We start from the raw sequence: 13986 nt of genomic DNA, 5'->3' as shown, positions 1-13986 counted from the left end.
TTTTATGTCTTTTATCATTGTAATTATAAGACGTATATAGCAATTTCAATGTCTGATTTTATCCTGTTGATTAATGTATTTTTTGATACCCGGAACCATCTCAATAAAAAAAAAATATAAAAATTGAGATACTTAAATTCCATCTGGAGTGTGTCTCTATATGCTCAGGAAGGAAACGGGTGAACCACATATGACTCATTGAATAAGAACAACTTCCAGAGTACACTAGTACCCTAAGAAAAAAAGTTGTCTTGGTGCTTTCTGTCTGCGAAAGACACCATCCCTGGAGAACTGGAGTGACAGGTGTGTAACTTTTTCTCCTCTAGCATTGCATCTTTCACAGATGCAGATGCCTTGACTTGAGACGAGCAAGCTGGAAATGTGGGAATGAGATACAATACTGAATCAGTTTCAGGAGAGATGCCCACCTTATGCTTCATCCTATATTTAATAATGTGAGGTCTGTTCTCTAAGTCCTGAGACAGTAACAGGTTGTTGGGCAGCGCTCATGTTCAGATTGATGTTAACCAGCAGCATCCCAGTATCTCAGATACTATTTACTCCAACTGGATAGCCAACTTGTTCGCCAAATGTAGAAAAGCCAAGCAGGAAAACCGACAAATCAGGATACAGTATTGGGTTCTGCAGTTCAGATTGTGTATGACGCAAGTGATTCCTTACAATAAGCAATGTCAGAGCAACAGCTATAAACTATGTCTGTTAGTTACACATACATAGGACAGTTAACACTTACAATATGGAACAGAACAAACACCAGATTGTACTGGTGGGTTCTGGTCCTGAGATGTGCCTACTAGAACAATTACAGGTTTTATGAGGCAAGGTTCTATTGTATCAAATAACATTGGTCTAATGGCCATTATCTAACTATAAAAGGTCCCATGGCTATGTCTAGTTTTCTTGAGAAGCGCTTGGTACACAAATTGTTTGCTGCAACAATTGCAACAGAGTTTAGAAGTTCTCATCAATGTGACAAGTGTGCCTGTATCAAATCCGCTATGATAATTCAGCCCTTTTGCACCAGCTTTTTGGGCAGCCCAGGGTGCAAAGAGACTCAACTCAGCGGGTCGAGCCAGTGGGTCTGAAAAACACTAGTCTTTGTGTCTCCAATACAGAGCCAAAACCCAAAGTGGAACCTCAGTCAAGTGCAGGAGACATATCCAAGTGAAGAGGACTGGTCCTCTAGGGCTCCAGTGGCCAGTGTAAAGGTCACTGCATACGGTACAGGAGAGACCAGTCTTTGGTCAGTGTTGTTGTTGTTCTGGAGTTGGACTAACACCTCAGGTATGTTGTCTGATGGTACCAAGGCTCAGGGGCTCCTATCTAAAGAAAAGGCCAGCTGCAGAATAGAATTTTTGTTTTGGTGGCACCCATAGCACATTGGGCATCTGCAGCTCAATTCCTCAGTCCTAGCAGGCTTCAGTCTGCTGGGCTTTGCTCCTAGTCCTTCTAGTCAAGAGCCTTCTCATCTCCACACCTCACAGGTCATCTTTCTTTTCTTACAGGGCAGGTCATAGCAGTGCTTTCTCTAGAAGCTTGATTTTCTCCTAGCTTTGAGGGGAAACATGTTGCAAATAGAGGTTATTTTTGAAGTTCAGCTAAAGTACGTGTTCCTGAGTTCAAGCGACCATTATGTATCCTTCTTTACGGACAGCACTAGTGTGAACCAGGGTCAGCTAAAAATCACAGTACTTTTAATATTTGCTCCTTTGCAACATCTATTGATAGGGAAAGTGACGTGCATCATGAATCCCTGGTATTACAGGTGCAGAAAACAATCTGATGCATTAGAGCTGCATTTTTGCTGTACAGTACGTTGTGGACTTTCTTCTAAGACAGCGGGAAAACAAATGTGTTCTCATGGAGTGCTTAGCCAAAAAGAAAAAAGTAGTGCCTGCAAAGTAAGCAGAGGAAGGACACAAGCAGTAATGCCATGCTCCAGGGGAGGGACAAACATAAGAAGAAGGAAAGCCCACAAGCTAACGAATGAGAACCAAGCAAAAAAAGTGACAATAAAGACGACCAATTGTAAAGAATAGGGAGGAGGGGGCTCTAAACCCAATGCAAGCTTACAATAGGCCTTTTCACAACCAGACAGTGCTGTCTGGTCCTGGTAGGCAAGACCTAAACAAGATTGATGGGATCAGTGCCTTTTGTTATTTCAAAGATGCCTGAGGTTACTTTCAGGGCTAACGCTAAACACTCCTCACACGTCACCCATAAACATACTCTAATTCCAGCCTTGAACTACCTCCTTGCCTGTTTGCAGTGGCAAGAAAGATTTATTAAGGTCTACTGCTTTTACACACAAGTGGAAAACGTTGCAAGTGTTGTAATACTGTGCAAGGGATATTTCAATTTCATCCACCCATAGCTATTAGATGGTTTGACTGGTTCTACTCCAGCTATTCTGTCTTTTCAAAGGAAATGGCCTGCTGATTTCTGAGCACAGAGTCTACCTCTCCTCACTGGCGCGTGCCATCTTACCATCGCAACTCTTCTTGTTGGCATTGAGGATCCATCCCTCTCGGCAGCTGCACTCATATCCTCCTTCCAGCTTGTCGGTGCACAGCTGCTCACACCGGCCATTCTGCAACTCACAGGAAGTGATATCTGAAGGCAAGGAAGACAATGCTTTTACTACCAGCGATCGTTCTTAACCAGTGGCACTAGCACAAATCAAGAGTGAATATGAGACTAGAGACACTTCCGCTTTCTGTCTTGGTAGTGCGTTGGAAGAAATATTGAGGAGTGACATTGTCAGCGGTTGTGGTTAAAGGTGGTTTGTAGTAAGAAAGCTAGTAGAGAGACTGAGGCCGACAAAGAGTGGGCAGGATAATTTCTAAGAATTTAGCGCTCAAAAGAAAGATTCAAGAGAGACTGAATATTCCAATAATTTCAATAATAAATTGCTCAAGGAAACCCCTCACAGAAATATCACTTAAAAACTAGAACCACAGTACAATTTTTTGTCTGTATGTCACCATAATTCATTTAACAATATCATCAGCTTTCGGTCTTCCATTTTTTTTGTCTACATTATCAATCTGAAACAAAATATCTGGAGATGTGTAAGAACTTGAGCTCAAGTGTGTCTACCACTAGTAAAGCACAGGAGTAAAGTGCTTGTTTGCTGCCCCAACCTGACTCAATGCGACAATGTGTTTCCCTAGAGCACTTGGTTGCCATTCTGGGGAGTTGGGGGTGCTGCTACAAAATAAATGTATAAACGTATTTATAACAGAAGAATGAAATGTGTGAAATAAGGGTAAGTCAGTTGAGAAATTAGACTACAGGAATGAACCAACATACCCAAACAATAAACGTTTTTGCCCTACAGCTACTACCCGTGACTCGCCCATTGCTACCCCACACTGAACTGAGCCTTGCTTGTAATAGGGGCAGATAGAGAAAGAGAAAGAAGATATTCCTGAACCATTTAATCTGCCATGTTTGCACTAGGGGGTCTGACATAGAGCACTACAGGAATCTAAACATGTCTAAGTAACGGTGCAGTCATTATACACCCTAAGCCCAGGTGTGGATGCTGCCCTGAGAGTGCCAGATGACTTACATACTGCACGCCTTGATGTCCATCATAGATAACATTTTATATGTGTACACGTTTGAATATTTATATCTATGTGCCTAATTGTGAGACATAAGCTTGCGTCTCTATTTCTGAAAATGGCTTAGTAAACAAAATGCTTATATGGGAGATTATTTTCTTTTTAATAAAACTAATTAGATTTATTTTTAAGCACAATAAAACCCATTTGTGGAAAAGTCAACATTAATTTATCCCCAAAATGGAAAAAAGGAAAAGTTAAGTGTGGTTGCAACTGTGATGCTAAATTATGTTGATAAGATGACAGGTGCATGATAATGTCAACTGATGATTGCAACAAATGTAATGCTTCATGCATACCCCAGTTTTTGTATTGGAAAAATAACAACAACATTATTACACTAAAGAAATAGAAGAGATTGGTGCACCTAAGCCTCACATTTTACAAATAAGAATTTTGATACTATTTTTTATTTAAGAATTCTGTTGCTCCACTATTCAGGAATGTCCAGAATTGTCGGTTAGAAGGTTCATTTTTAGGTCTCGCCTAGCAGCGCAGTACATGCGCTGTTTGCACCGCGAGATCTAATGTTGTTTGGTTTCTTTTGGAAGTGGGGTCGAAGCTCCGCCCATGCTTTTCATTGGCGCGCTTTACACTTGTAAGTTTAACGCCGGCTTTTGATTTGGATAGAGGCTTGTTTGTTCCCTCCCTGTCTCCTTTTGGGCTCGCCCACCCGGAATGGATACTTTGCTCGGCACGGCTTCCCTTTTGCTCGCGCACGGTGTCTCTTCCGCCTTGCTGTACGTTCGCAGACAGTAAACCCGGGACGGTGGCAAGACATGCAATCTCATGACGTGTTTTGAATATCACTGTTTTAAGTGGTGTCCTCGCATATTGTATGCTACACCCTTGTCATGTTTTATCACTTATTTTCTCCTGTTACGTAGTGCGTGTTGCGATTTTATGTTACGTTTTTGGCATTCCTAAAGTGCGCAGCCTGAGATTAGGGACTCGAGGCGCATTCTGGAAGGTTAAGTACCAGAATATGGAGTTTTAGTGAATGCTCATGTTACTAAAATATCGTAGCCAGATCATTTAAAATGTTGTGTCCAGAATCTGGATCACTGATATAGCACAGTTTGCTAGTCGATGTTCTGCACACAATAGTGTTGCAGCGTGATGTTTTCATGCTGTGACGTGCAGCCCCCTGGTTGCTGTTCTCTTGCACTAGTTCTGGCTGGTGTTTTACTTTGTGCTTCTGGTGTGCCTCTTGGTTTCGCATCGGTGGCTGGTTCACGGAGTTGAAGTGTGTGATGTTGGTGTTGGGAAGGTGTACCCTGGGCTTTGCTGATTTTGTAGACACACACACCCCAAACCGGTCAGATGTCCGTTCCTGGAAGGTGGCAGTACTTTGGGTGCACTGTCGGTGTCTGCGTGCAGTGGATAAGTTGTGTTACACGTGTGTGTGTGGTTCTGTGTCTTTGAAATGGATGTGTGTGGTGTTGTGCCTAATGAGTTGTTTGTGTATCTGAGTCAATTGCCTCCACAGTGGTTGCTGGGGTGGGCGTGCCGGCTGGCTGAATGACGTGTTGAATTTATATTGAATACGATTCAGAATGTTCTCTCAAGAATTGTTTTTTATTTTTGTCTTGTGCCACGCTGTTCTCAGGCTTTAAGTTATAGAGAGAAATTGTGTGCGACGTTGTGTTTCTGTGTTGCTTAATTCGGTAAACAACTTCACAATAGTTCCTATAGAGCTGTGCTTGGTATAAGGTATGCTGGCTAGTATGCTGTGGGTAGGTGTGTGCGGAATATGTGTGATTTGCTTTTTTTGTGATCATGCAAACTTTTGAAAGGAATGACGTGAAATTACACGTAATTGCCGAGATCCGTCATTTCACCCTATATTTTAGTGTAAAAACCGCAAGTGGCGCGAGCATCAGCTCCTCGTGTTCTGGCCCTTCTTGTTATTCCCACGTGCTGCAGGTACCATTTTGGTGTGAACGCGTAATAACGCACCGTGGTGTGATTCCGGTAATTTTGCATAACAAGGTTAGCACAGAGTCCCCCGTTACAAAAGGGACGCTAGTGTGATTTCTCATAAGGTAAGCAGCAGTAGCTATTTTTCTTGTGGAACATGCCTTTGGTGTACTCTGATTGGGTCTTTTGTCATTTAGATAAAAAATAGTGACCCAGGACATTATTCATCGAGCTATGGACTGTCTTGTCAGTGTTAAACCAGAGAGGATAGATCTGTAGCTAACAAACAGATGTTTTGATGCTATATATCTTTTATCAGGGTAATAATTCTAGGGCTCCTTTAAAGTTTAAATTATGCTGCAACCCTTTTCCTGGGAGGTCGGGTTAGCAGGAGAAAAGGTAAAGACATGGTCAGAGTAATCCGAAAGTCTGAAATAACTTTGAAACGAAAGTTGGATAAGTTCTACAATACACAAGAGCAACATATTTACAAGAAGCTGTGAGCTTTGGTGGAATGGCTTGCCAGCTATTAGAGCCTCTAGAAAAGCTATCTTCCCAGACATGTAGTGTGGGCGTGACTTGTGCAAGAGTTAGAATTGGGTACCATAAGCCTCGGAAAGACTATATTTATTTACCAGGAGGGACAATCTTCTGTAGGAAATCTTTAACACTGGCAAGAAGATGTTCAAGGGTGAAATGGGAATGAAGGGCATTTGACAGTTTCTATGGCAATAACAGCTGCCACATGCACTTATAAAGAGGAACATGTAGGCTAGAATTAGCACAATGGAAGTAGTGCTGTTTAATCTCTATGCATGCCACACTTAAATGCATACGATGGCTTTGGTAGGGACTCTTTGTCTCTTTTAAAACATTCATGCTTTGAGATTGTAGATTCAAAGTTCTGTATAGATTCAGGAGCCAGGCGGTCAAGCTCTGTGGCTGTGATGAAGGATCTTCTCTGCTGGACAGGAGACCCAGTCTTCACAGAAGGCTCCTACATGGCACTTGGGACAGGAGCCGGAGGTCCGGACACCACCACTGGTGTGTTAAGTAACTGGCAATAAGGATCATCTTTATCCTCAGTGTGTTCGGAGAAAGTCTGTAATTTGCACGGTTTTAAAAAGCCACACCCAAGGGTCAGTCCCTTGTATCCACCTGCAGTGGAGGCAAAATGTGTTTAAATGTTAACCAGTCCTTTTTGTACCAAAAAAGGTGCTATGGACTTTTAATGAAGACAAAATGGCTGCCTGTCGACACTTGCAATCATATAACAAGATGGGGCCCATTAGTGAGGATCACCTCGGAGACTATTGTTGACAGAAAGGTTTTGGATCTAGTGGTGTCATCGGGGTCACAATGGAACACACTTTTTACTCCATGCTTTACTGCTGATATTAATATACGCCTACGTTTTAAAATGATCTGTCTTTCAATTCTCCATACCTGGTGGGAGCAGATATGCACTTTGAGCCTGATTTAAAATGAATTTGCTGTGCATAGATGTCACTTACTTTTGTAGGACTCCTGGGTTACTACTAAATTGCATGAATAAGCCAAAAGTACTCCCGGCTCAAGGGTGGAACCTAGTAATGAAAGTTTCAGCAAAAGCTATCTGTCTATCTGTTGTTTCTCAATGACTTTTTACCAGCAGTTCATTCTGTGGTGTCTTCAATCATGGATTCTATGGAAGACTTTGAAAGATCTGATTTCAAGAACTCTCCTTCAGAAATAAAGTGTTTTAACCACTGTATTTTGAGAAGAGAGATTCAGCCACTCCTGATGTGTCTTCCACCTACATACATTTGGTGAAGTGATATGAACATATTTACCTTCACACAGACCTCTGAAGCCATAGCAGGAATTCCAAAGCTGTGAATATTACCAAAAGCACAACCCAGACAGCTAGATAGCTGAGACAGCTACATCAACAGCACATATGTAATCCTGCTCAATTTAAAACTAATAATAGTACATGTTAAAATGAAGCAGGAGGTCACTGTTTCCCATTCCCTGTAGACCTGTTGCCCTCAATTTCTTCACGGGAACAGGGAGCCTTGCACCCTTCCCAATACGTACTGTGCACCCTCATACTCACTGATGCAGGTCCTGTTGTCCCTGTCCAGGGCGAGGTGGATCGGGCACAGGCAGTCGTGTCCTCCCAGGGTGTTGCTGCAGGTGTGAGAGCAGTCTCCATTCTGGATCTTGCACTCGTCGACATCTAGGCACGAAAGACACAGAACAGCTGCTATGACCAGTTATATACAAGAGATGGTAGGATCACACCCTCCACTTTGAACCGACCCATATTGCTTTTGCCTTTTAATGTCCAGGCCCTCCCCTAACTAATCCTGCAGGATACTTTATAAGGGTCATAGAGCGGTGCCCATCTTCCCACCATCAATATCAGAGAGTTTACTTTGACTAATGGTCAATGTACATAAAGATAGACAGAGTGGGTTGAAAAATGTTTAAAGAGCTTGAAAGTTAGCCAATGTATTTTGCAGTAGTAAAATTACATTGGCAATGCTCACTGAGATGGAGGGTTGGTATCCAGCTAAAGTATACATAGGTGAGTAAACTGGTCAGTCAATGTGTTACAGATTGAAGCCACAAAGAGGTCTACTGATCACCTGAAGAACAGCAGGAAGCCATGGCAGAAGGGATGCCTCACCTGTGCACTGCCTCTTATCCACATGAAGCTGGAAGCCCTTTTGGCAGAAGCACTCATAGGATCCATCCGTGTTCCGGCAAATCTGCCCACAACCACCATTCTCCACCTGGCATTCATTGACATCTACAAGAGAAGGGAAGAAGATCACTACAACAAGAAGAGTTCTGCATCCACTGGAGTGGGATAGTTCCAGGTGATGCACGGTGTCTACTCCATTCTTCAAAAAGACAGCATAGTCATGGGAAGCACCACCATTGTGAAGAAACATCTCATGAGGTTATTGACCTACTGCTCAGACACAGACTTCCAGGCTCAACCAATTGAAGTTCCACCCCAGCAAATGTTTCATGGGTCATTACCTGGTTATGAGAGCACTCTCCAGAGGCGTGAATTAAACTCCAATTAAACTCCAATACAGTAGCACAGTACCTGGAGTGCTCTGTGGACGGTCTGACTCCTCTGCCTGGTGTCTCTATTTCTGGAGTGATTCGTGATTCAGCAGGGCTAACTTGAACCTTTACTTCTGCTGTAGAAAATGAACCCTGGAAGTCTCCTCTACCTCTACTTCCTCCTCATCTTTTGCCTGCAACATAAACTTAATTGCTAGCTTGGGGTTTTAGAGCTTGTCATCACAATTCTCACCCAAGGGCAAACAAAACCTTCATAACACCACAAAACCTTCATAACACCACATCACGCACATTAAAAGGTCCATTACCTGCCCCTTCAAATGGCTGCTTTGGCCACTAGAATTAGACAGGAAAATGGGAATATTCAGGAGGCGAACTATTAGTGACATACTTCGTCCAGTGAAATTGTCTCTCCATTTTCCAAGTGCTTGGAGTCGAAATGTGAATCGGCTGCTGTTTCTCCATAGTTTGTAGATTTGTGGACACGTCCTGTTACCTAATAACCGTGCTTTGTGGAAATGGGTCTTGGGCTGAGCTTAACAGTTTGGCAAACACCCAGCTTCCCTCTCATCTCTTTCAAGGACATTGCCTCCTAGTTTGCTTCAGGGACCAAAAGAACCCACATGCTACTGGGGTTGGTCTTCTTCATACTCCTGAGGGTGAGCCCTTCACCCTCACTGGAGTAAGGTGCCACTTTCCATGTGTCACCAATCTGAGACAGATCTGCCCCTCTGCATGGCTCCCGCCTTGGCCCACCCCTTAGAAAGTGACTGGTCAGGGACTGGATCTTCTCGGCTGCATACTGAAAAAAAGTGCTTAGGCTCCTCTGAGATCACCCCCAGCTCACAAAATATTCCATTTGCCATGTGTGGGGATTCCTGATGCTTTGTGTCTGATGGATGATCCCAGTGTTATTCCAAGCTGAGTCCCATCACACTTAGCCATGCGTCCCAAAAAAGCAGATGTGGGTTCCTGGGCTACATGGAACAGCGACTAATTGCACAGAACAATGGGAAAAATGTATTTTCGCCCTTAGTTCAATGTGCAATTACACGCAGGAAAAATTTATCAGAGACCCACCGACTCAGGGTGAAGCTCCTGCTGGAAATAAGACAGAGCTTAATATGGAGTTTTCTTCTGTAAAAAAAGGAAATTTACAGGTGGCAATGCCCAAAGAGCACCTTCAATGGATTCCGAAGTATCCTGATAGCAGGTGAGATAAGAATGTTGCAGATGATACAAGGATGTAATGGGCCATTGATACCCCATGCGTGACAATTATTGAGTGTAGCTGAGGTAACCTTGAAAAGGAGTCTAGGAGAGGGCAGCCTGCCAGGTTCAATGAAGACAAGTGCAAAGTCATATACTTGGGAGCAGAGATCCTGTGGAGCCCTAAGGGATGGGTGGGAAGATCTGAGTGATGAACAGGAGGGTATTGTGGCAAAACTTTGAGAAAGGATAGAGCCTTTCACATTAAGGGAGAGGCTTAATCAATGAGCAAAAAAGTGGAGGGTGTGGGTTAACTGCACACATCCTTAGTGGTGCTTCATATTTAACCTATGCATCCAATTTTGAAAACCTCTTCTGGTGTATTGTGTCCTGTATTCTACATAGACAACTACAAAATACGTTGACCTCTGCCTCATGAGGTTGGTGGACCTCCCAGCTACCTTTGACACCATCAACCATCCCACCATCATCCATAACCTGAAGACTCAGATAGGATTCAGTGGGAATATACTTCACTAATTCCTCTCCTACCTTTCCAGCCGACACCAGTTCATTAACATGGGAACCTCAAGCTGTCAAAAAGTCCCTATGACATGCGGAGTTCCCAAGGTTTCAAACTTTCTCCTTTCATCTTCAACTTCTGCATGCAGCCAGTTGAGGCTCTACTCACACATAACAGTATCACAATTCACCAATATACCGAGGATGCAAAATTCTACCTGAAAGTCTCCTCTGCTTTAATATCCAACCTCTCGAACACTGGCTGCACCACCTCCAGACCGGGATGACCATCGCCTACTAGAAGCTCAGCATTGTAACTGGTTCAATGGCATGAACCTTGAGAGCTTTGAATACCAACTTTTTCCAAATCGCAAGACACTTGGGGCCATATTTGCAAGGAAGTGGCAGAGTTCAGCGTTGGCCTCCTTGGCTTCACCACAGCTGCCAAGGTTTCACAATGCTTATGCGTGACATTTTTGTAATTTCAGTGTAATTATTAGTGACTTTCAACGACTATGAGTGACACTTTCTATCAAGCAAATTCATGCAATGAAGACAAGGCAAAAATATAAATATAAGAAATTAAACCTATTGGCCAACAAAAAACTCTAAGAACATCTTAAAACTGCTGCAAAGCACCAGGAATGGAAGGGCACTGTGGGACCCGACTGTACCGAACAGGATGGGAGGCGCTCTAGGGCAGATGTCTCAGCTGCCTCGTAATAAACTATCATAGTTAGTCACTTGAGCAGGTTTCAGAGACTGAGGCACTTGAATCCACAAGCAACCATGGAGCAGCTAAAAAATGTGATTGTCTGCTGGGCCTGCCCAACGAGTGAAAAGCTGCGGGTAACTTGGGGTGAATAACTGGACCGAGCTGTCACGGGGGGCCGGTGGCAGCAGACACAGTAAGCACAAAAGTACATGCACACGGAAGTGTCATTGCCAATAACAAACAGGCCCCAAACCCGCATGGAGCCGGAACAACAGCGAGAGGAGGAAGAAGATTCTCTCATGGGCCAAGTTGGAACTTGGGGTAGAGGGTTGCAGGAGGAGGAGACTCACATACGACGCAGCAAGAACTTAAAAAAGAGCATAGAAGTGGTCCTAAAAATAGCAAAAGCCATAAGTGGGAAAATTGGACATGTACAGGCATAACCAGGTCCGAGATACCCAAGCTAGGGTCGAGTCCTGGAAGAGCGAATTGTCAGTGAGGTTGTGGAGTCAGAGGGCGTAGTGAATGAGTTAGGGACGGAGGTGCAGGCTTAACAGACGGTTACAACAGAACAAGAAGGTGAGCGGTTCAAACTTACTGGAAAGTTTGTGGTGTTGGATCAGTCCCCTTCAACTAACCAAGGCTTAATTCATCATTTTCATTTAATGGGGGGTTCCAGAAAGACCATTGACACTTTCTAGGCTGATGCAGAGATTTTTTTAACAATGATTCGGCAGGCATGGGGAGGGGGGGGGCGATGGGCTGCAGCTGCAGGTGGCTGTTGAAGGAGTGTCAGAGGGAATGGAGTCGCAGGCAACCCTCTTCCCCCTCGCTTTAATAAAGAGAAAAAAGTTATATTTCCTTCCTCTTAGAAAAGGGAACTTTTTAATGTGAGTGTTGAACTTTTTGTGTACAAAAAAAACCTGGCTCTTCCCATTCACATAACTTTGACACAGACCACTGCTTATTCTCAGCTGCCTGTTTACTCCAACCTGAAAGAAGTGAGACTCCAATCTCCACACCCTTCACTCAACACTCACCAATAGGTGTAAATAGAACCAGCACCCTTTCGACCATGCAGTCCGAAAGGCAGCTGAGGAATCTAGAGTGAATCGCAGTTCATCGCTGCGTAGTTAGAGGTATTATGACGCTATAAGTAGCTAAGCTGCCCAACGAGAGCTGTAACTGCTGTATGTAGTATGTTAGTTTATTATTAGTTTATTATTTATATAGTGTGTAGGATTATAACTCTTAGTAAGTATCTCTTTAAGACGTGTGTATTCTTTGAATGCACTCATGTTCCACATTCCAGTCATGCTGTCACTGTATGTTCTTTACTTTACTGTTGGTTAGTTTCCTGTTGGTTGTGGATCTAACCAGACGTGCTTTACTTCTTGGAATAAATCTTCAAGAAACTACTTTACCTGATTCTTCTCTTCATTCAAAATACTACAGTGTACTAATCTCAAGTCAGGCCGGGCTGCTGACCTGAGTGTTTACTCATTGAGGTCTCAAATGACAGATGTCATTCTAGGCCTTGGGGCCCCAGAGCCCATAATCTTTTTTCTGGCTAGGCTCTATGAAAGATTGTTAACATCTGTTCGGTTTGGACATAGAGGAGAATGTACCCCCAAATGTAAGGTAAGATATGGCATCCGGCAGGGCTGCGTCTTACCTCCCATGCTTTTTATACGTTTTATCAATGAGGTTGACGCAGTTCTTAAATTAGTGAAATCGGATGCACCACAGGCGGATGGCATAGATGTGCCGGTGCTGCTATATGCGGATGACGCCGTGCTCTTATCTAGGACCCCACTTGGCCTCCAACGTCTTATAGATTTGTTTGTTGATTTTATAATGGGGAGAAAGTTGCAGATTAACAAGAGTAAAACTTATGCTATGGTTTGTGCCCGAGCAGGAAAAAGACCAATTCCTTTTTTTTATAGAAGGACAGAAAATCCAGACGGTGGATAAATTCTGTTATTTAGGGATAACTTTTGCTGGGGACTGTACATGGTCTCAAGAGATGCTGAACGTCTGGGCAAAGATGGCCAAAAACGCCCACGGTGTTTTTAGATTTGCAGCGAAGCTGGGTGACCGCCGAATAAGAGACATGTTACATATTTATTTGTCTAGAAGGACCTCAATTGCACTATATGGTGCGGGGGTATGGGGTCACTTTTCTAATAGTAACTTACAAACCGTGGAAATATGTTTCTTAAAAAATTGCTTAGTTTACCGCCCTCAGCGTCAACAGAACCTATTCACAGGGAAGTTGGCATCAGCTAACTGTCAGATTTAATAGCACTTAGGCCCTTACTGACCTGGAGATTAATGTGGCGTAAGGAGGAGACCACTTTCAACAGAATTATAATTAAAGACTGTCTCCGCCTGGATAATTGGCCTAAGATTCCCTTGCTGAAATATATTGTACATAGTTTTAATGAAGTTTTTAAATTAAACATTTTGGATGACCCTAATGCTGTAGTAGAATTGCCGAAATCAGAAATTAAGAATTTGTTCCTGTCCCATAGGAAAAGAAGGCACATTAAAAATATTGAGCATTTATCAACTTGCCAATTCTATATTCTTTACTCAGATACGGAGGGTTTCCAAACTTATTTGAGCCAGGTAACCAGAATCTCACACAGATATGTACTCACCAGATTAAGATTCGGGCTTCCTCACCATCTGGTAGCATTTCCACGTATAAAAGAGTACCCAGCTTCCCCTTGCCTGTGTGACGGCCAAACCAAACAAAGCACCTTGCACTTTCTCCTCATTTGTGACTTGTATATGAATTTCCGTATAGCATTTTTAAAACCATTGTTTTTAAAATACTGCACTTTCACTACAGATGCTGCTATGAGGTTGATCTTTACAATG

General features: G+C 43.2%; 1 protein-coding gene across 1 annotated transcript in view; it reads right to left on the bottom strand.

Moving 5' to 3' along the window:
- LOC147724856 (uncharacterized) overlaps nt 1–13986 on the bottom strand; it is a 181449-nt gene that overhangs the window by 81467 nt on the left and 85996 nt on the right. The window contains exons 10-12 of the mRNA XM_086966351.1: nt 8245–8367; nt 7669–7791; nt 2509–2634 (exon numbers count right to left, since the gene is read on the bottom strand). Of these exons, the coding sequence (XP_086822477.1) occupies nt 2509–2634; nt 7669–7791; nt 8245–8367 (372 nt within the window). The remainder of the gene's footprint in view (nt 1–2508; nt 2635–7668; nt 7792–8244; nt 8368–13986) is intronic.

Source organism: Lissotriton vulgaris, chromosome 4_1 (genome assembly GCF_964263255.1).
Source record: "Lissotriton vulgaris chromosome 4_1, aLisVul1.2, whole genome shotgun sequence".
In the NCBI taxonomy this organism is placed as follows: domain Eukaryota; kingdom Metazoa; phylum Chordata; class Amphibia; order Caudata; family Salamandridae; genus Lissotriton; species Lissotriton vulgaris.
The sequence above is the reverse complement of the archived record's forward strand: the minus strand, read 5'-3'. Positions and strand labels throughout refer to the sequence as shown.